At 42.0% G+C, this 26,461-nt stretch overlaps 1 protein-coding gene across 3 annotated transcripts in view; it reads right to left on the bottom strand.

Moving 5' to 3' along the window:
- Positions 1-26,212, bottom strand: part of LOC100703296 (NXPE family member 3) — a 34,140-nt gene extending 7,928 nt beyond the window's left edge. Inside the window, exons 1-2 of one of the 3 annotated variants that reach the window (XM_019360274.2) lie at positions 25,482-26,212; positions 8,946-9,404 (exon numbers count right to left, since the gene is read on the bottom strand). In XM_019360274.2, coding sequence (XP_019215819.1) covers positions 8,946-9,404; positions 25,482-25,520 — 498 coding nt within the window. In that variant the 5' untranslated portion in view covers positions 25,521-26,212. Of the gene's footprint in view, positions 1-8,945; positions 9,405-19,016; positions 19,786-25,481 lie in introns of those variants that run through there. The other 2 variants (XM_019360273.2, XM_019360275.2) reach the window with 2 other exon arrangements.
- Positions 26,213-26,461: the final 249 nt, after the last annotated feature.

Genomic DNA, 26,461 nt, shown 5'->3' with positions numbered 1-26,461 from the left:
CATAGAGGACAGCTACAAGTACCTGTGTCATGGCCTGGGTGAGTGCTGAGTTTTCCTGCGTGCCAGTAAATCCACTATTAGGTAGAGTCACCACACCCCCTCGTTTGTGGCACCTGTGTGTAATTAGCTGGCAGGCTCTTAAGACCAGCGTTCTCAAACATTCCTCGCCGGAACGTCAGCTAACCCACGTTAGTGAGAATCGTAGCTCAGTAAACCCTGTTTTGCTGTTTACGTCTACTTGCCTCTGCCGCTTCACAGTGGATTGGATCTTGCTGTCAGTAACCACTCTACTCCCCGTCGCTGGCCTGCTTTCTATTCTCGGCGCTATTCACCTGTCTGCCTCCCTGCCCAACACTTCACAGTGAGTGTACACGAACTGGTTTAGCCTCACTCGGACCTCTAATCCCCCCCAAGCCTCGCCTTCAACCCAGACAAGTAAGACTATGTATTTTGTTGCCTCCACTTCTTAGACTGCTGCATGGGGCTCGTATTGACTCTACACACCTTTCATTACAGTGACTCAGAGAGAGAAACCCTGTGACCCTGTACCTTGTGTGCCTGCTCCGGAAAATACCAAATATCATGCCCAGCCAGATAAAGAGACTATTTCCTTTGGACTTTGCTGCTGCACACGCAGTGTGATACTTATTTTCTTGTTTAACAATAATTGTGGAGATAGTCCTAGCCAAGCCTCGTGTCACATAGTCTTGTTTACATTCACAGCATCCCTAGTAACAGTTTTGTCTTCTAGCCCTTGCCAGTTACAGTGTGTTTGTAGCTACAGATTCTTAGTACCGTAATCTGAAACTTTACGTTAGTTTAGTAGGTAGCTAATATTCAGAGGTCAAATGTTTTCCCTCTCGCCCTTAGTTCACATATAGCGTTTTTTGTTTCATTTACCTCTTTCATGGTGTGCCATTTTTGAGTACCAAAAAAATTGTTCGTTTGCACTATACCTCCGAGCCTCCATGTGGTGTCTGCATTTGAGTCCACTTACCTGTGTCTGGCCACCCGGTCGTGACAACCTGGGGATCCCACAGGCAAATGGAAACCAGGAAGAGGCCACTAGGAAAGCTGCAACCACTAAGTACCTGCAGAGGGTCAGGCAAGTCCTGAGGAGTCAGCTGAACGTCCTGAGGAGTCAGAACAAGATCCGGGCTATCAACACCTACGCCCTACCTGTGATCAGGTACCCTGCTGGGGTAATAGGCTGGCCAAAGGAGGAGATAGAAGCCACTGACATAAGGACAAGAAAGCTCCTTACCATGCATGGAGGGTTTCACCCCAAGTCCAGCACCCTGAGGCTGTACGCTAAGCGGAAGGAAGGAGGCCGGGGACTGGTGAGTGTCAGCACCACAGTCCAGGATGAGACAAGGAACATCCACAAATACATCACAAAGATGGCCCCAACTAACAGCGTGCTCAGTGAATACCTCAGGCAGCAGAAACCCAAGAAAGAGGAGGAAGGCGAGGAACCATCATGGAAGGACAGGCCCCTGCACGGAATGTACCACCGGCAGATAGCGGAGGTGGCTGATATCCAGAAATCCTACCAGTGGCTGGACAAAGCTGGACTGAAAGACAGCACAGAGGCACTAATCATGGCAGCACAGGAACAAGCACTGAGCACAAGATCCATAGAAGCTGGGGCCTATCACACCAGGCAAGACCCCAGGTGCAGGCTGGTTAAAGATGCCCCAGAGACAATCCAGCACATAACAGCAGGGTGCAAGATGCTAGCAGGCAAGGCATACATGGAACGCCATAACCAAGTGGCCGGCATAGTGTACTCCTCCCCCTTTGAGTGTGGACGCTTCCTCTCTTTGCTCTTTAAATGCTTTGCTTCTTTTATTGATTTTTATGCTGATTTTTTTCCCTTTTTTCCGTATGAGCTTACCTGCGATAGCTTCTGGACACCTATAGATCATTAGGACTAAAGTGTTCTTAACAGAAACAGCAACATTTTTATAGATACCTTATCTTCAGCGCTCCGTGTGTCTGTGGCCTACACACAGCTGAAGCCTGATTACAGCGTCTGGGCACCGAACAGCCTCAATAGCCTGGAAAGGTGCTAACCGCTAGGCTAACTAGCACAAGATGCCTTCCCTCTCCACAGATGACTACTAAGCCTCCTGCAGAAGATTGCAGTACTGGAGATAAAAATTCATCGCTTAGAAGTAAACGTGGAGGTAAATGGACTGTGTGGAAATGAAACAACCTTGCCTTTGATTCAAAACAATGGCGATGAGCAAGCTAGTACACAGCTAAGGAGCACAGATAACATGACCAAGAAAGTAGACTCTGTGCATTATAATAAATCCTCAAGCGATAATCTCCCCTTGGACTGTCTTGGTGCAAAACCAAGAGATAAATCATGTCTCCTGGAAGGGGGAGGACGTATCACAGGCAGGGCACAGCGAGCTGAAATCTCTGAAACCGACTGGCCTTCACTTCCTACGAGACAGAGAAGCTGTTCTACCCCTGTATGCGGGAGGAAATAGGACTGGACAACCGTGAATAGGAAGGTTAACAACAAACCTCCAAAACAACTGAATGTGAAACTGCAGAACAGATTTGCTCCACTATCAAAGGACCCTGGATCTATATCGGACAACCATCCATCTAAAAGTAGCGAAGTAAGGTCTGAAAATCTGTTGAAAAGTAAAAGGCCACTGGGAAAGCTAAAGGCTAGGCCTGAAACTCTGATTGTGGGTGACTCTGCCGTAAAGGATGTACAAAGGATGTGTGGTAAGAACACTAAAGTCCTCTGCTTTCCTAAGCATATGGTCAACAACCTGACCACAGAGAATTCTTCAAATTGCAGATGGATATCCAACTGTGACAAACATTGTTCTGCATACAGGGTCAAACGATGTGTCCAAACAACAGTCGGAGGTTCTGAAACGGGGCTTTACTGGATTATTAAATACTGTAAACTCTCTGAATGCAGCTGTATTCATCAGTGGACCTGTACCGCCCGTCAGAGGAGGAGACGAGAGATTCAGCAGGTTGTTTGCACTGAATAAATGGCTCATATCAGCATGTACTGACCACTCAGTGCAATTTATCAACAATTTTAATATTTTTTGGGAACGCAGGCATCTGTTTAAAGCAAATGGATTTAATTTTAACAAGTCAGGGGTGAAACTGTTCACCTCCAACTTGTTTTATTCCATACGTCATCCATCTGTGCTTGGTGCCAAGGCTGAGATAAACGAGGAGTTATCTCACAAAGAGGAACAAACAGTACTCCAAGAACAGACAAAGCCCAGCAGAAACCTTGAGGAGGAACCTCATCTGCCCCCACCTGGGAAGAGCCTCAGAAAGGAGAGTCATCCGAGGCAAGAAGAGGGGTCCCTATTTGCCTCCAACTCTCTCAACAACACCAACGACCAGGACCAGGGACCACGACCTTCCCCAGTCCCCCAAACCCCTGAGAGGCCATCACCCTCCTCTCCCCCCTTTCTCCCTCCTCCCCACACCTGAAATTCACTGAGGAGATGATGGAGCGGGTCAACGCTGGGCTCAAATCTACCCCCCGGCCCAATCCCTTTTTGTCCCCCATAAACCCCCCACCAGAGCAGCCAAAGGTTCGCCATCGAGCCCCGCCCTCAAAAGAGCAATCGAAGTTACATTGCCCAGCCTCGCCCCCCTTTGTTGCTCCTTACCACCTTCATGCTCTGTCTCCGCAGTCTGATGTGTAATGTGTGGAGGGTCCGGGCTGCGAGGATTATGGCAGTGGTGATTTTTCCCAGGAGAAGTTGGGACTCTGTTTACTAGAAGGTTTTAAAATTTCGGTACTTTTAGGTGACAGAAGGTTACATGTGGCCTGGTCAAAACACAGAGGGCTGCACTCTAAAAGATCTTTAAATATAGTAAACATACCTTGTGTGCCAATTACTGCTCCCAAACACGAGGGGGCAAATAATACCTCTAAAACACTTAAGTTGGCTTTATTAAACGTTAGATCTTTAGCTGGGAAAACATTTTTAATTAATGATTTAATCACTGAGCACAGCCTTGATTTTATGTTTTTAACTGAAACTTGGTTGGACCAAAGTAACAGTGGAACTGTTCTCATCGAGTCTACAGTTTTATCAGTGAGGCCAGGGTGAGCAGGAGAGGAGGAGGGGTTGCTGTCTTATTTAATGAATCATTTCAATGTAAGCAGCTGTCTCCTGGAAGTTTTCAGTCTTTTGAATATGTGGCTTTACAGCTGAAGGCCCCATCCAAAGTTGTGTTTCTTAATGTTTACAGGCCTCCCAAATACTGCACAGACTTTTTTAATGATCTCAGTGAACTGCTGTCTGTGATCTGTGTTGATTCCGACTGTGTAACTATTGTTGGGGATTTTAACATCCATGTGGACAACCCCCAGGACAAAGGGACTAAAGACCTGAGTAACACTCTGGGCAACTTTGGGCTGACTCAGCATGTAACAGAGGCCACACATAATAGAGGACACACTCTTGACCTACTGATCTCCAAGGGCCTGAGCATTTCAAAGGTTACTGTGTGGGCCTGTCTGATCATTACTGTGTTTTCTTTGAAAGTAAAATTTCAGCACACACAAATATATCAACAGCAGTGATCACAAAACGGTGTATAACTGAATACAGTAGTGAGATCTTTAACCAGGTCTTCCCATTAACACCTGACCTGTCCAGAGGTTCAGTCAATGAGCTTGTCAATAGCTTCGATGCTAAAATGTTAAATGTAATGGACACTATTGCTCCCATTAAGGTGAAGGTTATCTCTGGAACGAAAAAGTCTCCATGGAGAAACTCCACACAGGTGAAAAATGAAAAAAGAGAGTGTAGGAAAGCTAAGCGCAGATGGAGAAAAACAAACCTTCAGGTTCATTATGACATCTATAAAGAGAAACTTCACAATTATAATTTACAACTGAGTGCAAGGAGGTCCTACTTCTCTGACATCATCACCAAAAACAGTCATAACGCTCGGGTCTTATTTGCTACAGTTGACAGGCTAACAAACCCTCCTGTGTCATTGGCAGCTGAACTCCATTCGAGCATGGCCTGCAATGACTTTGCCAAATTCTTCACAGAAAAAATCCAAAAGATTAGACAAGCAATTGGTACATCAACAGCACATTCAGGATATGTACTGTGTCCACTGAAAAACTGTTTAAACACCATCAAACAGTTTCACCCTATTAACAGCAAAGACCTGGAAGACATCTTAGGTCAACTGAACTCCTCCTCTTGCTGTTTAGATGTCCTGCCAACAAGTTTTTTCAAAAAAGTCTCAAAGACTTTGGAGTCAGACTTGTTACAGATCATCAACTTTTCTTTAATGTCAGATCTGTTTCCAGAACCACTAAAAACTGCTGTAATTACACCTATACTGAAAAAGGACAATCTTGACAAGACACAAATGAACAACTACAGGCCGATCTCAAATCTCCCATTTTTAAGTAAGATCATTGAAAAAGCAGTTTCTCAACAGCTCAATTACTTCTTAAAAAAGAATAACTGCTATGATGCCTTCCAGTCAGGTTTTAGACAGAACCACAGAACTGAAACCACTCTGACCAAAGTGTTTAATGACATATGTCTGAATACAGACAGTGGAAAAATGTCAGTCTTAGTTTTACTGGATCTCAGTGCAGCATTTGATACAGTTGACCACAACATATTACTCAAACGACTGGAGAACTGGGCAGGTCTTTCAGGAACTGTACTAAACTGGTTCAAAACATACTTAGAAAACAGGAAATACTTTGTATCAATAGGTAACTTCACATCTGAGCAGACAAGTATCACATGTGGAGTTCCCCAAGGTTCCATCTTGGGACCCCTTCTGTTTAACATTTACATGCTCCCACTGGCACAGATTATAAAGAACAACAAAATAAACTATCATAGCTACGCAGATGACACACAAATATATATCACAATGTCACCAGGAGACCGAGGCCCTGTACAGGCTCTTGGTAAATGCATTGAGGAAATTAATGACTGGTTGTGCCACAATTTTCTCCAGCTAAACAAACATAAAACTGAGGTAATAGTCTTTGGTGCCAAAGAAAAACGATTACAGGTCACCAGAGAACTTCAATCTATACACCTAAAAACCACAAACCAGGCGAGAAATTTGGGTGTAGTGATGGATGCAGACCTAAACTTAGAAAAACACATTAAGACAATAACAAAATCAGCTTACTATCACCTCAAGAATATATCAAGGATAAAAGATCTTATGTCTCAACAGGACTTGGAAAAACTAGTCCATGCATTCATCTTTAGTAGGCTTGATTACTGTAACAGCATCTTTACAGGTCTACCTAAAAAATCAGTCAGACAACTACAGCTCATTCAGAACTCTGTTGCTCGAGTCCTCACTAAGACCAAAAAAGTGGACCACATCAGTCCAGCTCTGAGGTCTTTACACTGGCTGCCTGTCCGTCAGAGGATAGACTTTAAAGTTCTGATGCTGGTCTATAAAGCTCTGAATGGTTTAGGACCAAAATACATCAGTGAACTCCTGACCCAGTATGAACCTTCCATATCCCTCAGGTCATCTGGATCCGGTTTTTTATCAGTTCCCAGAGTCAGAACCAGACACGGAGAAGCTGCATTCAGCTTTTATGCTCCATATATCTGGAACTCAGATCAGCTGAAACACTCAGTTTATTTAAATCCAGGTTGAAGACTCACCTATTCTCAGCTGCATTTGAATTAAACACCAAATCCACACTTTAAGCTTAAATTTCAAAACTTACATTTTAACTACTGATTTTATCTACTGTTCTGATTTTATCTACTGTTTTTTTTAATCAATTTTAAATAATGCTTTTTATTTGTTTTTTAATGTCTCTGTAAAGCACTTTGAATCACCTTGTTGTTGAATTGTGCTATGTAAATAGCTATGTAAATATATGTAAACTTGCCTTGCCTTGCCTTGCCTTACAGCAGAGGTTCCCAAAGTGTGGGGCGCGGTATGAAAAAAAAAAAAAAAAAAGAGCGCTTGGACACTGTGGACAGGTTTTTGACGGGGCTCCCACACAAATGCAAAGCAGGAGATAAAGCATCGCCAAATATGTTTCCAAACCAACTTCCTTCCAAGCCAAAGACTAGAAAATATGGTGAAGCATATTTTCCCTTTGGCTTCACCTGCACAAGTGCCAAGGTAGGTCTCCCCTGCAAAATTAGTTTTCCCTGCGTCGGGAGCAGCGCTGGGCTCTCCAAATCACGGACAAACAGTATCCCACATTCTTGATTTTTAGTTCACAAACACTTGTTGTAATGACTAACTACTCCTGACATTTTGGACATGTTAGCTCTTTATGCAGTAAAGTTACAGTGGGATACAAATAATATCAGGCTGATCCTGCCGTAATTTGTTCCCCCTGTTCAAATCACGGACAAACAGTATCCCACAGCTGTTTATGTGTTTAAACCCATTTTGCACAGAGAGGCATTTTTTGAAAAATGTATTGACAGCAATGTTGAATATTATTACACAGGAAAAAAAACAACTACACGTAAAATAATTACCCCGTGACGCCTCTGCCTTTCTAAATGGAGGGACAGTAACTGCGTGTGTATGTAAGTGTGTAAAACCTGAAGATAGTCAGATTAACAGTAACAGTATTTTGTCTCTATCTGCCATTCTGCAATTCATCTCATGTAAACAATAACGTGGCGCACAGCGTGACGTGAAAAGAGGCACATACCTTTGACGTTGCGTGACAAACTCTGTAATCCTCGTCTACACGTAAACGCAAAAAAGGAGTTTTAAATAATCTCCGTTTTCGGTGAATCGCAACGCCGTTTACGTGTTGACGAAAAGCCCAAACGCATAGAAACAGCTGAGTTTTCAAAAATACCCGTGTAGGTGTGGACGAGTTAGTAGTATATTTTATTACTACCTGTAATTTATTGCCATTTACTTGTATTTGCTTAATTGTTTACTAAATGCTTGAGGTGTGAAATAAACCACAATGGAGTTTGTAAACAAAATATGGGTGTGTGTGTTTGGAGGATGTGCTTGTGCGGGGGGGGGCGAACATTTTTCTTGTAAAAAACGGGGGCCTGGCAAAAAAAGTTTGGGAACCACTGCCTTACAGGAACATCTGTGCCGAGTATAACCTGGAAGTCCCGAGGTCAAAATGGGAGATGCCCCCAAGGGTGATGGAGAATGACCGAGCTAAGATCCTGTGGGACTTCCAGATACAGACGGACAAAATGGTGGAGGCTAACCAACCAGACATAGTGGTGGTAGACAAACAGAAGAAGACGGCCGTAGTGATCGATGTAGCGGTTCCGAATGACAGCAACATCAGGAAGAAGGAACACGAAAAACTCGAGAAATACCAAAGGCTCAGCGAAGAGCTTGAGAAGATGTGGAGGGGGAAGGTAACAGTGGTCCCAGTGGTAAGCGGAGCACTGGGTGCAGGGAACAGCTAAGAAACAAGAATTCAGTAAGATAATTTTCAATAAGATAAAATTCAATAAGAATTTTTGGCACTGGTGCTTTAGCATAACATCAAGTATGTAGTCATTAAGTGTCCCTTAAAGCAAGTAAGCTTGAAACTCACCTTAGACCTCATTATCCATAGCTGCTACAGCAATATTAGTCATCACAGAGTGATGTGCTATTTACTTAATCACTTATCTTTGCTCATACACTTATTTTATTGTCCAGCTATCAACATAAATAATGTGAGGCCCTTGACTACTAAAATACACACATTTTATTTTATTTTTAGTTTTTTTATTTCTATTTTATTATTAGTAGTCTTATTATTTTTTGTTATTATTTTCTGTTTATTTCATTATTATTTCAGTTGATGCAACAATAAACTTCACAAATATGGGATAAATTAAGCATTCCTATCTTAAATCTGCTAGCAACTACAAATACATAGATAAACTCACAACAACTCTAGTAACAATAAAAAATATAAGTTTTATCATCACCTCAACCTGTGCGCTTCCTTCCCAGAGTAAAGAGAATACAGCAAAGTAGGAACCATTGAGATGATCCACCACTTGTCCTGCAACACCAGCACCAAGGGTGGGGTTGTGCAGCCGGGCAAGTAAGACGTCTCCCCCATACTTCTTTGGACGGCCCATCAAGTCATATATTTTGATCAGGGCCTCCAGTTTATCCCCTATTTGCCACTGTCCCTCTCTCTTCCTGGGGAGAATGGTGAAGGTGCTGTGGGCTGGATCACTGCTGCTGTTCATAATAAGAGGTGATGGTAAAGATGGGGTTTCAGGCCAAGCAATGGACTCTAACAGAAGTTGTTCTTCAAGAGACTCCTCAGGGGACAGTGGTTTTAACTTGCAGAATTTGTAATGTATGTCAACAGGTTGAGTTACAATGGCAGCTCTTGGGTAGGGGATGATGTAGGTGGTGTTTATTTTCTTCTGAAACTGGAAAAGGGAGAGAGCAAGGCAGTTATCTAAATGCTTCAAACAAAAGAAGTCTGTCTTTAGTTTTAAACACAATATAATCAATGATTCCTCTTGACGTGACATTTCCTGCTTTCACTATCTTACTTGCAATGTATAATGCATGTCAGCTGAATTTCCCTGAATTTCCCAAAGGAACTCACCCGAGCGATTAATTAAGTTTTATCTAATCTAATCTAGCTCTTTATTCAATATGGTCATTGAATCATTAAATTATTACTTTATACCCGGATGTGTAAATGGGGGCTGGATCCAGAAAACGGTTAGTCACACTACAGGAGACGTCCGTCCGGGTGGTCTGGGTGAAAACTTTATTTTTGATTGTATGGTAAAGAAACATGGAACAGAGTGTGTGATGGGTCAAAAAAGAAAAATTTAAAAAGGGGGAAGGGGAAAAAAGAGAGTGGTTTTCCTGAAAATGGTTTCCTCAGCTTTAACTGGTTAAAAAGGTGGAAGAGCAACTGGGGGAGGAAGATACACAAGTGTTTGTAACCAAGGTGACATCATGAGATTTAAGAGAAACAAAATTAGAAACAAAACGACTAGCCATAATGATCATGGGGCTGTCTGTTTCATGAAATATTTTCAACATTTTCACCATTATTACTTTGTTAGTTCCTCATAAAAGTACCACGTGTGTAGTTGCATCACTTTGACATTTCAGAAAATACAAATGTCTGGAAAAAATTATTATTTGTTGAAATTATCCCGGAAGAAGGTATCATACATTTGGATAATTCTGAAAATAAAATACCAGAGCATGTCATTTTGAACTCATTGTAAAACAGCATATTCAGCATATAAACAGCATTTCTTGTTAAAAGTCTCTTAGTCTGTTCATTTTTAGTCACAGTTGTGTCACCTGACATTATGATTCATTCATTTATTATTATTTAAATTCATCTAAACACATTCAAGCTAAAACCGTTTTCTACAATGTGTCCCGGCACTGGGTCTGGTGACCCTGTTTTTGTGATTTTGATTTAAGTTGTATTCTTTGAATTATTGTATTCTGTTTGTGTTGTATTCAGTGGCGGTCCTAGCCTGTTTGGCTCGTTTCTCCTCCTCTTCTTTTTCCTCTTTTTTCTAAACTGAGCACCTGATGGCTTTGAACTTTTCTTGTCCATCTTCCATTGGTTTTAATTTTGCACTCCAGTATGAACACCCATCCCCCAACCCGAGGATCACCACAACATAACCTAATAGACCTACACCTTAGTTCACAGATTCGCTTTGTCTAGGGCAGGGGTCGGCAACCCTAGGCACGCGTGCGACAGCTGGCATGCGAAGGGTTAACTGACGGCACGACCATAGCTGGACTTGCCATCGGGCATACCGGACATTTGCTCAGTGGGCCGATGGTGATTTTTCATTTTTATGGGCCGATGATTTTTAAAAACAAAAATTTTTGTAACGGTATAAACAATGAAAGGTGGTGGATTGGCCAGATGCTGGCCGGTGTGTAAAAATAACTCAGTTGTTTGGTGGTGGCTATGGCGTAGCTTCCACAGATTCAGTAACATTAGCAAGTGGTGGAGGCCAGCAGGTGGATGAGGGAAAGGGGAGGCAAGAGGAGAGACCCGAGGCGGCCGCCGGTCCGAGTGTCAGGTGAACTGAACTTCAGGTAAGAAGTTATGACCTGCAGTCTATCTGGGTCAGATATAAACCAAGTTTAGGTGGAGTTGATTTTCGTTGTGCTGAGTTTTTACAGTCAGTTACAATAACTTGTACTGCGTACTAGCTAGCATGACGGAGTTTCTATACAGCTGGGTGGGTGCTATGATGTTACTGATAGTGAACTTTATTTTATTCATAAGGTTAGTTAGTAGAGTTGGCAACTGTCCCATAAAAACGGAATCGTCCCGTATTCAGAGAAAATATTACGCGTTTCGTATTGAGCTGAAAAGAAACGCGATTTGTCCCATACTTCAGCTAGAATGGAAAAGACACAAAGCTGGAGTTATTCTGCGTCTTTGCTGCACAGCTTCCTCTTTTCCTGTCATTCTCTGCCCTCCCTCTCCTGTTGCTACTTCAATCATGAAACTGATCAATGATCAGCTGATCGGCTTTTCTCTCTTGTTTGTTTATCGCCCACTTTGCGCCAGAAAGAGGAAACCAGCAGATGTCGCGCTAAACAACAGCAGCACGTTTAAGCTTGATCAGCTGTTGTTAGAATTTATTTAATATTAATTTCTAGTATCAGCTGATGTTTGCTGGAGCCACAACTGTAAAAGTTGCTGGTCATGATATCGGTTTGGTTATCTGGTGAGAGGGAAACATGAAGGTGAAACCAGAAGATGTCCTTACTGAATCATCAGAGCTGAACAGGTGACGGAGAAACACGTTTACCTTTTAGGTGACATGAATGAGTTGAAGGGAAGTTATGAACTGTTTCTGAGAGACAAATAACACCAGGATCCTTTTCTAATAGGGGTATCGTCACTGATTTCTAGAATCGATTCGATTCCGATTCACAAGGTCCCAAATCGATTCAAGGTCCCCGATTCAAATCACATTGAACTGATTCGATTCAGTTCGATTCAATTCAATTTGATTTGAATCAGGGAAATTTTGCCTCAGACAGTCAGAAATATTATAATTCAGATCAGTACATTTACATATTTTTGTATCTATAAAAAGGAAGCTGACACCCGCAAGACTTTATCAAAGGTGTAAGCATCACAGCATCACAGCAGATGCCTTTGTGTCAAAGCAGCTGAAGATAAAACAGAAAAACATGAAGGTGATTTTCCTGGCCTGGGATTTTATAAAAATATTCTGCAGTACATCAAAAATGAAAGAAAACCATTAATCAACATATGAACATTACCTCTGAAGTTACAGAGGTTTTATTAGAGACACGGCTAAGCGTTTTGCATTTTGCATGATTTTAAAAAGTTTAAATTTGTTCAGAAGCTTATTGAATGGCAGAAATTAGGTTTTCTTTTCGGAAGTAAGTAAAAGGAAAAAAAAACAGCGGCCGACAGCGCTGTAAACAACGGTAGACTTGTGCGTAACAAGCAAGCAAATAATGCAGAAAACACGGTTTTAGATGGGGAAACTGTTCTTGAAGTATACAGAGAGAGCAAGAGAGAGAGAGAGCTGTGTGTGAAGTGTGGTGGAAGCAAAACAGAAGAGTGAATTCATGACGATGTTTATGTGAAGCGTAGTTTTGGATCTTCTTTTGCTGCTTGTTCAGTCAATGTTGTTTGGAGAGAGATAAAACTAACAGCGCCAGACGCCCCTAATTTGACGCGTGCAAATTCACACCTCGATGCGTGTCCAATGCGAATCAATCCGGAAATGTGGGAGGAATGTGGGAGGAAGTTGTGCCAGATGGTATGTTTGCAAGGTGGCAGCTGTCGAGCTGGTGTTTGAAGAGAGAGTCTCCCTTCTCTATTTACTGTGGAGAGCAGAGCAGTGGCGTTAAGGACGTCCTCACCGTACCTGGGTCCATCAGGTCCTCCAGAGGCGTCAGCAGTTTGGTGAGTTTCACCATTTGCTCCAGGAGCTGCGCCTGGATGACGGCCGCTTTCAGCGGTACCACCGTCTTTCCCTCGCCCAGTTTGAGGAGCTGCTGTCCCGCGTTGGTCCAAGCATCGCCCGCCTAGACACCAACTACAGGCACTCAATCCCACCTGCAGAGCGCCTGTCCATCTGCATGCGGTTAGTAAAAGTGTTTAATACGGTAGTCCTTTATTGATACCTGTGCTAATATATGCAAAACTATCGTTTATGCTTACATGGATGTGCTATGCTATCAGTGAATGCTGTCGGTGCTTACTAAGCAAACTGTGGTATGGAGACGACTGTTTATAATATTTCTAGTAGGGCTGGGCCATATTATACCGTTCATGGTAATACCGGTACAATGCTAGGCAACGATAAGAAAATGAAATATAGCGATAGAATATGGGTAAAACGCGCATGCGCAGTGCCGAAAAAGCATGGCGGTAACGGAGAATGAGAATGGGGAAAGCAGATTGTCGAGTGAAACGGATGAACCAGAATTGGTTTGTAAAAATGGTGCAACTTAACTGGTTTGGTGTTTGTCCGTCAGATACACGACAAAGCAGATTTTTTTGTAGAACATGCAAGCGGGCTGTCGTTATTGCCGTATTTGTCGGACTAAGGTGCTCGTAAATCTGGGAGTAATCTGGGTCCTAAACTCCGTCCTCTTCAGGTCCCGAAGTCAAACGAACATCACTGAGAGTTAAAAACTGTCTAAATTCTTTCATCTTTAATAAAACAATCAGCATTGCTGCTTTACCAGGTGTAACTATGATGTTTAACATTCAGGCATCCATGAAAACAGAATTCATTACGTTTAACGGAGTTAGAAGTTAGCAGGAAGTTAGCGGAAGTTAGCTCGCTAGTTTCGCTAGTTACCTAAACATGATATAGCATGTTCTGACTGAGAGATTTCTGAAAAAATTCAAACGTACAGCTCTGCTATCACTTCCAACATAAATGAAGACAGGAAACTAAACAGCAGTGACGTTTGTAGGGTTACTGAAGTTGGGCTAGCTGGTATATAATGATGTGCTACGTGATCGCTAGCGACACAGCTATGTTAGCATAACATAAACAGTGAAGCTGAAGGATGAAGGCTAACACTTTTCCACTCGATAAAAGTTAACGTGAAGGTTCCTGATGGTTAGAGAAAATGCAATCTCATGGCAAGATGCTGTAAACGGACCAAACTTCAGTCAGGAGAACAACTGAGATAATCCATCCACAATAGGAGGTTAGTCATTAATATACTGCAACAACATGGGAATAGAGCAGCTGTGACAGAATACAGCATTAATGAATCAATGGTACAGAAGTGGAGGAAGCAAGAAGAATGAGTTGAATAAAGTTTGATTTATCTGACTGCTTTGTTTCGCTTAATGTGCCTTATAATCCCGTGCACCTTATGGTCCGAAAAATACATATGACTTTTTTATTTGGCACACTGCAGTTTCATGTTGCAAAGCACCTCTTTTTAACTTCAGTGGATATTATACATGTCAGCCCATTTCTACTGGAAATGCCTTTTGGTTAAACTTTCAGCAAGGAATTTGCATTTGCACTGTTAAATGTTTATATAGCTTTAATGCACATAAAAAAAACAGCTGCTTGTTTAAGTAAAATAAATGGATGGGTTTTATTTTTGCGCTAGTAAAGTTGTGGAGTTGTATTTTGTCTCGCAGAATTTATATCGTCAGTTATATCGTTATCGCAAATTTTCAAATATATATCGTGATATATATTTTTGGCCATATCGCCCTGCCCTAATTTCTAGTGATACTCGAAAGGTCTCATCAAGTCCTGATTTAATTCGATTTATGCTGTTATCAGTGTTAGCAATGATAGCATGGCTGTGGTGTCATATCAATGTATGCTCTCGGTGTTTCCTGATATCAAACTGTGGTATGAGGACCACTGTGGGTTAATCTTTGTAGTGATACTCACTCCTTATTATTATGATTTATGTAGACCTGGTTTAATTCTGGTATAGTTGAATATTTGTATATAATCCCCGCAGCTGTCAGACTCTATAACAGGGGTCACCAGCCTTTCTTAAAACTGAGAGTTAGATAAAATTGTGAACAGTTTGGTTCATCTTTAGTTATATGGTTCTATCTATCATATTCTATCTTGATAAGCTATGTCTTATCACAGGTTAATTTTTCAAAAATATTAACAATGATTTAAGCAAGGAAATGGCTACATGTCAACATACAACTCTTTATTTCTATTAATGTCTTACTTCATTCCTACCTGATTGACATGTCAAGGAATTATGAGTGATTGGCACACTGTAGTGGTAAAAGTTGCTACCAGTCAAATTATGATATGGTAAAGTTAAGACAAAACACAACTGACTGTTTTATATTATATCTAATATAGTTCATGTAATTATCCTTATTATTACAAAATGTTTTATGTAAGATTTATGTTTTGTAATCTAAATCTGACATCACAAAAGTATTTTGGAATTTGAATAATGTATTTTGTAACTGCAGTACACATAATGCTAATTTTGAACAATTTTTGTCCAGGTCCCTTGCCACCGGGGACTCCTTCAGGACCATCGCGTTCAGTTTCAGAGTCGGTGTGTCCACAGTGTGCCAGATCACCCCCCAGGTAGCGACGGCCATCTGGGACTGTCTACTGGACGACTTCATGGCTGTGCCTTCACCTGGAGACTGGCGGTCCATCACAGAGGGATTCCAGGAGCGCTGGAACTTCCCTCTCTGCTGTGGAGCTCTGGATGGGAAGCACGTCCAGACAAAGGCACCCCATATATCATTATAGGAAACACGCACATTGATATACACTAAATATTTATTTCATTTCTTTTTTTGTGGTGCCCAAATTTATGCACCTGCTTGATTTTGTTTAAACAATTATTTCACACTTTTTGTAAATCCAGTAAACCTGTTTTCACTTCTCAAATATCACTGTGTGTGTCTCCTGTATGATATATTTAACTGACATTTTTTATTGTAACAACCAACGATTTATACAGGAAAATAATGGCTATTAACAAGGTTGCCCACACTTTTGCATCCCACTGTATTAGTATATTTTCTCATTAGTATAATATGAAACAAATTCTACATGTGTCGTGTGCCAACATCTGCTGTGTAGTAGAACTGAGACATTAGTCATTATAAAAATTTATTTGAAATAATATTAAAATTCTCAAACAGAAAAACATTAAACATAAATATATAAAATATAAGTATTTACAGAGAGACAGGAATAAAAAGGACCCAGCTGCTCTCCAGAGCAGGAACGAGGCTGAGGAGGAAATGCTCCATTGGAGACTGGTGTGGCCTCTTCAGGGACACCAGGATGGCCAGCTCCACCGCCGATGGACCGTCCTGGGACCCGTCCCTCATCTGCCTCGGAGCTGTCCTCCTCTGTGGGCCTGTAAAACACAGCACAAAACACAAAGAAATGAGAAGGCTGCTACTAGATTTTCATTTTCAACATTGATAAAAAAACCCAGGATATAATCAGATTGGTTGTAGATATTTAGTAAAGGTGATCACAAGGGAATCCCACCGAGTAAAAAGCTATCAGTGCGTGCTGTACATCTGATGCTAGAATTACATACCTGTGGGTGCAGCAGCAGGAGCTCAGGGACCAGGGACTGGGGAGCCAGGAGAAGCAACAGGGGATGCTCTGCTGCAGAATCAGTTGGTTCTGTCAAGACAATATTAAATGTTAACAGGTTGAATACAATAATCATAGCGAAAGTAAATACAGTGGTCCCTCATTTATTGCAGCAGGGGTTGTCAGAATAACTAGCCCCTCACCACGCACTCTATACACTTTTCCCCCCACACACATGAACATTAGTCACAGTTCTCACAAGTTGATTCTCAAAGTGCAAACCTTTGTAGATTGCAAAACGTAAAAGTATTATTATGCCTCTCCAAAAGTTGAATCTGTTCATCTGGACGTAGCGTTTTGACACAGCGGCCAGGGAGGCAGAAGAACAGCACATCAAGAAGGCCCTGAGTAAATGTGGTTATCCCTGCTGGACTTTTGTCAAAGCTGGGAAGGCAACTAAAGAAAGCTCCAGCCGATCCAGGAGAGAAGGACAACCGCTGCCCAGGCGAAAACCTGTAGTGATCCCATATGTGTCAGGAGTATCGGAACAGTTGAGACGCATTTCTTCTAAACACCGGGTCTCTGTGGCTTTTAAACCCCAAAATACGCTGCGCCAAAAACTGGTCCACCCCAAGGATCGGGTCCCCCGACACAAACAGAGTAACATAGCGTACGCTGTTAAGTGCCAGGAGGATTGCCAGGATTTATACATCGGGGAAACCAAACAACCTCTACCGAAGCGGATGGCACAACACAGAAGAGCAACCTCATCAGGCCAGGACTCTGCAGTTTATTTACACCTACAGGCCAGAGGACACTCTTTCAACGATGAGGATGTACACATCCTGGACAGGGAAGAACGCTGGTTTGAGCGCGGAGTCAAGGAGGCCATTTACGTGAAAAGGGAAAGACCATCTCTGAATCGAGGAGGGGGCCTAAGGGTACATCTTTCGCCATCTTACAATGCTGTGATTGCAGCCATTCCCCAACTCTCTGTGAATGGTACTCATGGCCATTGATCAGTGTTCTTTGATCAGTCGGTTTTGGTCAGTGATTGTTGATCAATGGTCATGGGAATTTGCATAATTATGATTAAGGAACTGACCTCACAGCCCATTGTTCCCTCAGTGGGCTGGTTTCAGTCATTATGCAAATGTACTGTTTATAAGGTTTGGGGAAACCTGCAGTCAGCTGAGACTGAAGAAGTCACTTGGATGAGTGACGAAACGTTTCTCCCTCAAAACGCTACGTCCAGATGAACAGATTCAACTTTTGGAGATTTACTTTCCTGGATGATTGAGAATGCATCAAGACGTATTATTATGCCACGTTTTGTCTTGATGGGCCTGCCACTTTCGTGCGCCTTTTTCCCTCGCGGTGCAGGTGTCTATTTCGAAATGAAGGTCATAGTTATGGGTGTTTTTGTGCTGTTTTTTCTATTGGACGTGATGGTTATCAAAACAAAACATGATAAATTTGGCAAGCGCAGGAGACACGACATGGAGGAGATTTGTCAATCAGGCTGCAGAATGCAATGCTGTACTGTTCAATAAAAAATCAGCGAAAAAGCGAGGCAGTGACGGATGAGCGGGACCACTGTGTGCTGTTTATTAATAAACAATAAAATATATTCCTATATGTCAACATCCATAAAAGCAGAACGGTATTTGTACATCAGTGGGAAAATAGCGGTGGCTTGCTAGCTTTTGTGCGGCTTCGCCGGGTCAGTGAAAAATGTAAAAAGAGAAATTAATGAACTTACCAGGTTGCCCGATCTCTTCATATATCTTCCTCCAAGCTCGGTCCTTTATATTCCTGTCTCGGTACAGAAAGCAGCTGGTGTCGTACAGCTCCGGGTGGTTTGCTACAGCGTTGATTAGCCTTTCCTCCATATTGAATAAAGTATGAAGGCGCTTTGGCTGGATCTGCCCCTTTGACCTAGAGCCACGTCACCAGGCTCCTGATTGGTTGTCGCGGCGCGAATTGACGCTGGAGTTCAGATTTTTCCAACTCGAGCAGTAGACGCGATACGCGCGTATGCACAAAATGCAACACAAAAACTGACGTGCGTGGTTTTATTCGCGAGTCAAACGCGCCAGACGCACTGCTGTGACGCGCTGCTGTGACGTGCGTTTCACGCATTTTCGCGACGCAAATCTGCTTCCGAAGTTTCGCGGGACCCGCAATCGCGCGTCATCGCGCTTCTACATTGACTTTACATGTAAACCTGACGCTCTGGTCGTGTCTATCGCATTTGGTGTGAACACACCGTTAGAATCAGCGCAAAAAGGGCGTAGTTCAATGTCAGCATTCAGACATTAAACAGACTTTGACAGGACTACAGAAATTCACCACACTGACATCCGTGCTCACCACAGGTGTTCCCGGGTGTTTTGTTCCATCTTGCTTTGTTCTGTATCCTGCCTTATGTTTCAACATATAAAAAAAATAAAAAATTCTCACCTCGAGAATGTCCATGACATATATCATGGAGATGAATACAAAAATAGCCAATAGTAGGAAAATGCAGCCACATTTCAGAAGGCGAGAATAAACCTGCATTTTACAAAGTGGAGACATCGTAAATAAACAGTGAATACTCTGGGTGTAGTACACTGTGACTTGCTCAACTGGTTTTGGAAAAAACAGCATTCAATGGTCTGAGTGAGGAAAAGTAAATATCTCTGCGCCTTTGCCTCTGCACTCCTTCTCGGGATGGAGCCTATGTGGCTCCTCCCAGGACTCCCATCTGATGTCAAACAGGTGGACATATAAGCTACCTTTCTGACAAGATTACCACTCAAGAATCTTCTTTATTGGGATAGCAGTTCTGAACTCTAAAAACAGTTATTGACAACAGCAGTTGTTAGACATGCATATATGCATTAATTTGCTCATTGAACTGCAGTTCTGTGACTCTACAGAAAACTTTTTTACTGAACGCTAGTGATGTGTCGGTCGTGAACGAAACGGCTCTGAGAGCCAGATCTTTGAAGTGAACGACGGGAGCCGGCTCCTTATTTGGAGCCGTGTTTCTTTTTTTCTTTCTCTCACTCTCTCGCTCACTTTTTTTGCTTCACGCCACACGCGAGCCTTGTGTTTGCACTGAGCAGAGGGAGGAGGGGTGGGAGTTACACTCTAGTGATGGGATTTTCGGCTCTTTTTAGAGAACCGGCTCTTTCGGCTCCGAACCGGCTCTCCAGGTTGTTTTGTTGCTTTAATTAATTTATTATTAACAATAATACAAAATTATGCACAAAAGGAATTACTAATGTAAAACAAAAGTGGTTTCATTTATATATGTTTATATATAAATATATGTGGTGGCCCCTAGAGACAAAGCACATACAAACTCTAAAACACATTTCTAGCGTTAACTGAACTTCCAAAACAGAGCTACCTAGATCACTTAAATTACACAATTTGAAAGCATATGTGTATTGTTTGTGTATTTATACACAAGCACTCATATATATTCAAATAATTTAGAAAAATGTTCATTTACCTGTCACTACCACACACCAAATCCGGTCGTTGGTACTTCCTGGCTTGTGTAGCCACTAGGTAACAACAGCTCAACACTCCGCCTAGCATCCTGGAGCACTTCTGTTGTGTTTTGTACGTGTTTTGGAGTTTGTACGTGCTTCTGAGTTTGTACGTGTTTTGGAGTTTGTACGTGCTTCGGGGTTTGTACGTGCTTCGGTCGGAGTTTGTACGTGCTATGGAGTTTTTATGTGTTTTGGAGTTTGTACGTGCTTCAGGGTTTGTACGTGCTTCGGAGTTTGTACGTGCTTCGGAGTTTTGTTGCTTTAATTAATTTATTATTAACAATAATATAAAATTATGCACAAAAGGAATTACTAATGTAAAAAAAAGTGGTTTTATTTATATATAAATATATGTGGTGGCCCCTAGAGACAAAACACGTACAAACTCCGAAGCACATTTCTAGCATGAACTGAACTTCCAAAACAGAGGTACCTAGATCATTTAAATTACACAACTGAAAGCATATGTGTATTGTTTGTGTATTTATACACAAGCACTCATATATATTCAAATAATTGAAGGTAATGAAGATAATTGCAGGTAAATGAATAAAAATGTTCATTTACCTGCTATTACCACACACCAAATCCGGTCGTTGGTACTTGCTGGCTTGTGTAGCCACTAGGTAACAAAAGGTCAACACTGCGCCTAGCATCCTGGAGCACTTCTGTTGTCTTTTGTACGTGTTTTGGAGTTTTTACGTGCTTCTGAGATTTTACGTGTTTTAGAGTTTGTACGTGCTTCGGGGTTTGTACGTGCTTCGGAGTTTGTACGTGCTATGGAGTTTTTTACGTGTTTTGGAGTTTTTTCGTGTTTTAGAGTTTGTACGTGCTTCGGGGTTTGTACGTGCTTCGGAGTTTGTACGTGCTATGGAGTTTTTTACGTGTTTTGGAGTTTTTTCGTGTTTTAGAGTTTGTACGTGCTTCGGGGTTTGTACGTGCTTCGGGGTTTGTACGTGCTTCGGAGTTTGTACGTGTTTTGGAGTTTGTAGGTGCTTTGTCTCTAGGGGTCACCGTAAATATACTTTTACTTATTCACTCCACATAAAATGTAATAAATAAATCATATAATACAAAAATCAACTATTCACATTTCAATTTTTAACTACTGAAATTTTCAGCTTTTTCCTTTTACAAATTTAAAGTGAAACAACACAAAACACTGCAAACCACAACACAAATATAAACTAAAATATGAAAACAAAAAGAAGATGCACATTCTCTGTCATATGGGCCTGCATGAATAAACTTTCTGAATCCTTTATCATCTGCAACTGAAAATACATGATTACTATACCTTTTTAATGTGCCGTTGTTGTCCCTGGCTCTTTCTCTCTCTCTCCCTCCCGCTCAGTTCCTGTGCTACTGAGTGTAACTACCGCCCCTCCCCCGTCATCCCAGCGTAAAGCACAAGGCTCGCATGCGGAGTGAAGCGGAAAAAAGTGCGAGACAGAGGGTGAGAGAAACAAAGAAAAAAAAAAACACGTCAAAGATCCGGCTCTAACGGTGTGTTCACACCGAACGCGATAGAGGCGGCCAGAGCGTCAGGTTTACATGTAAAGTCAATGGAAAGAGCGCGATGACACGCGATTGCGCGTCCAGCGAAAATTCGGAGGCAGATTTGCGTCGCCAAAACGCCTGAAACGCGCGTCAGTGTAGCGCATGGGGCGCGTTTGACTCGTGAAAAAAACCACGCGCGTGAATTTTTGTGTTGCATTTTGTGCATACGTGTGTTTCGCCTCTACCGCTCGAGTTGGAAAATCTGAACTCCAGCGTCAAATCAGGAGCCTGGTGACGTGGCTGTGACCTAGGTCAAAGGGGCAGATCCAGCCAAAGCCCTTCATTCTTTAATGGAGGGAAGGCTAATCAACGCCGTAGCAAACAACCCGGAGCTGTACGACACCAGCTGCTTTGTGTACCGAGACAGGAATATAAAGGACCGAGCTTGGAGGAAGAAATGTGAAGAGATCGGGCAACCTGGTAAGTTCATTAATTTCTCTTTTTACATTTTTCACTGACCCGGGGAAGCCGCACAAAAGCTAGCAAGCCACCGCTATTTTCCCACTGATGTACAAATACCGTTCTGCTTTTATGCATGTTGTCATATAGGAATATATTTTGTTTATTAATAAACAGCACACAGTAGTCCCGCTCATCTGTCACTGCCTCGCTTTTTCGCTGATTTCTTTTTTTTTTTTGCACAGTACAGCATTGCATTCTGCAGCCTGATTGACAAATCTCCTCCGTGCTGTGTCTCCTGCGCTTGTCAAATTTATCATGTTTTGTTTTGATAACCATCACGTCCAATAGATAAAACAGCACAAAAACACCCATAACTATGACCCTCATTCGGAAATACACACCTGCACCGCGAGGGAAAAAGGCGCACGAAAGTGGCAGGCAGATGAAGACAAAACACGGCATAATAATACTTTTACGTTTTGCAATCTACAAAGGTTTGCACTTTGAGAATCAACTTGTGAGAACTGTGACTAATGTTCATGTGTGTGGGGAAAAAAGTGTATAAAGTGCATGGCGAGGGGCTAGTTATTCTGACAACCCCTGCTGCAATAAATGAGGGACCACTGTATATACTTTCGCTATGATTATTGTATTCAACCTGTTAACATTTAATATTGTCTTGATAGAACCAACTGATTCTGCAGCAGAGCATCCCCTGTTGCTTCTCCTTGCTCCCCAGTCCCTGAGCTCCTGCTGCTGCACCCACAGGTATGCAATTGTAGCATCAGATGTACAGCAGCACTGATAGCTTTTTACTCAGCGGGATTCCCTTGTGATCACCTTTACCTTTACTAAATATCTACAACCAATCTGATTATATCCTGTTTTTTTTTTCTTTTCAATGTTGAAATTAAAATCTAGTAGCAGCCTTCTCATTTCTTTGTGTTTTGTGCTGTTTTACAGGCCCAGAGAGGAGGACGGCTCCGAGGCAGATGAGGGACTGGTCCCAGGACGGTCCATCGGCGGTGGAGCTGGCCATCCTGGTGTCCCTGAAGAGGCCACACCAGTCTCCAATGGAGCATTTCCTCCTCAGCCTTGTTCCTGCTCTGGAGAGCAGCTGGGTCCTTTTTATTCCTGTCTCTCTGTAAATACTTATATTTTATATATTTATGTTTAATGTTTTTCTGTTTGAGAATTTTAATATTATTTCAAATAAATTTTTATAATGACTAATGTCTCAGTTCTACTACACACCAAATGTTGGCACACGACTTGACACATGTAGAATTTATTTCATATTATACTAATGACAAAATATACTAATACAGCGGGATGCAAAAGTTTGGGCAACCTTGTTAATATCCAGTATTTTCCTGTATAAATCGTTGGTTGTTACAATAAAAAATGTCAGTTAAATATATCATACAGGAGACACACAGTGATATTTGAGAAGTGAAAAGAAGTTTACTGGATTTACAAAAAGTGTGCAATAATTGTTTAAACAAAGTCAAGCAGGTGCATAAATTTGGGCATCACAAAAAAAGAAATGGAATAAATATTTCGTGTATATCAATGTGTGTGTCTCCTATGTGATATATGGGGTGCCTTTGTCTGGACATGTTTCCCATCCAGAGCTCCACAGCAGAGAGGGAAGTTCCAGCGCTCCTGGAATCCCTCTGTGATGGACCGCCAGTCTCCAGGTGAAGGCACAGCCATGAAGTCGTCCAGTAGACAGTCCCAGATGGCCGTCGCTGCCTGGGGGGGTGATCTGGCACACCGTGGACACACCGACTCTGAAACTGAACGCCATGGTCCTGAAGGAGTCCCCGGTGGCAAGGAACCTGGACAAAATTGTTCAAAATTAGTATTATGTGTACTGCAGTTACAAAATACATTATTCAAATTCCAAAATACTTTTGTGATGTCAGATTTAAATTACAAAACATAAATCTTACATAAAACATTTTGTAATTACAAGGATAATACATAATGTATATTACATATAATATAAAACAGTTGTGTTTTGTTTTAACTTTAACATATCATAATTTGATTGGTAGCAACTTTTACCCCTACAGTGAGCCAATCACTCATAATTCCTCAACATGTCAGTCAGGTAGGAATGAAGTAAGACATTAATAGAAATAAAGAGTTGTATGTTGACATGTAGCCCTTTCCTTGCTTATATCATTGTTAATATTTTTGAAAAATTAACCTGTGATAAGACATAGCTTATCAAGATAGAATATGCTAGATAGAACCATATAACTAAAGATGAACCAAACTTCACAATTTCATCTAGCTCTCAGTTTTAAGAAAGGCTGCTGACCCCTGTTATAGAGTCTGACAGCTGCAAGGATTATATACAAATATTCAACTATACCAGAATTAAACCAGGTGTAAATAAGAAAAAGGAGTGAGTATCACTACTAAGATTAATCCACAGTGGTCCTCATACCAGTTTGATATCAGCAAACACTGAGAGCATACATTGATATGACACCACAGCCATGCTATCATTGCTAACACTGATAACAGCATAAATTGAATTAAATCGGGACGTGATGAGACCTTTCGAGTATCACTAGAAATATTATAAACAGTCGTCTCCATACCACAGTTTGCTATCAGTAAACACCGACGGCATTCACTGTTAGCATACCACAGCCATGTTAGCAGTGTATAAACGATAGTTTAGCATATATTAGCACAGGTATCAGTAAAGGACTACCGTATTAAACACTTTTACTAACCTCAGGCAGATGGACAGGCGCTCTGCAGGTGGGATTGAGCGCCTGTAGTTGGTGTCTAGGCGGGCGATCCTGGGACTGACGCGGGACAGCAGGTCCTCAAACTGGGCGAGTGAAAGACAGTGATATCGCTGTCATCGCCGTCATCCAGCTCCTGGAGCAAGTGGTGAAACTCACCAAACTGCTCACGCCTCTGGAGGACCTGATGGACCCAGGTACGGCGAGGACGTCCTTAACGCCGCTGCTCTGCTCTCCACAGTAAATAGAGAAGGGAGACTAGCTCGACAGCTGCCATCTAGCAAAGATACTGTCTGGCACAACTTCCTCCCACATTCCTCCCACATTTCCGGTTCACGCGCGTCAAAATCTTGGACATGCGTTGAGGTGCGAATGTGCACGCGTCAAATTAGGGGCGTTTTCGCTCGCGCCTATCGCGTTCGGTGTGAACACACCGTAAGAGCCATTTCGTTCGCGAACGACACATCACTAGAAAACAGACCCGTTTGTCAACAGTGCGCCTTATAATCCCTTGTGCCTTATGGTCCGAAAAATACGGTAATAGTAATGCGTTCCTGGTGTCATGTCTCTAGTTTAGGTTTTGTTCTGTATTCTTTTTATATCATTTTTTCTCTGTGTTTTATGCTTGTCTTTGTTCTCTGTCACTATACCTTCCCTGTGTTCCAGTTATTTTTGTCTCTGTACTTCATGTATCCTCTGTTCCCATGTCTTCCATGTTTCCACGTCTAGGCTTCGTATTTATGAATGTCATCCCTCCTGTTTTGTCTCTGTCCTGTATGCATTGAGTCTACTTTTGCTTTCCCCTTGTCTCATTATGTCTGATTTGTCCCAGCTGTGTTTCCACCTGTTGCCCCATCCTCTCGTTATCCTGCCTGTGTATTTTATTCCTCAGTCTGTCCCTGCTTGTTGTTGCGTCGTTAACCATCAAACCTCCTCGGTGCTGTGTGCTTTTCTTCAATGTCCTTAGTATTTTTCCTAGGTCTTTGTGCCAGTTTAGTTCCCTACTTATTTCATGTTTCTAGTTTCTTGTTTATTTTTTTCCTGTATTCAGTGTGGAGTATTTCCAGCAAATGAAGCTGCCATTTTAAGCTTACTTTTCCGTGTTCCGAGTCCTGCATTAATGTCCTTCCTCCTGCCTGCCACACAGCCTAAGCATGACAGACGGAACAAACCATGACTTGAAAATATAACTTTAAAAAGAAATGTTACACTCTGGCACAGAGTTAAATGCCAGCATTCAGACATTAAACAGACTTTGACAGGACTGCAGAAATTCACCACACTGACATCCATGCTCACCACAGGTGTTCCCGGGTGTTTTGCTCCATCTTGCTTTGTTCTGTATCCTGCCTTATGTTTCAACATATAAACAAATAAAATTTAAAAAAAAAAAAATTCTCACCTCGAGAATGTCCATGACATATATCATGGAGATGAATACAAAAACAGCCAATAGTAGGAAAATGCAGCCACATTTCGGAAAGCGAGAATAAACCTGCATTTTACAAAGTGGAGACATCGTAAATAAACAGTGAATACTCTGGGTGTAGTACACTGTGACTTGCTCAACTGGTTTTGGAAAAAACAACATTCAGTGGTCTGAGTGAGGAAAAGTAAATATCTCAGCGCC

Source organism: Oreochromis niloticus, linkage group LG3, assembly GCF_001858045.2.
Source record: "Oreochromis niloticus isolate F11D_XX linkage group LG3, O_niloticus_UMD_NMBU, whole genome shotgun sequence".
NCBI lineage: Eukaryota > Metazoa > Chordata > Actinopteri > Cichliformes > Cichlidae > Oreochromis > Oreochromis niloticus.
Note: the sequence above shows the minus strand (reverse complement) of the source record. Positions and strands in the feature narration are given on the sequence as shown.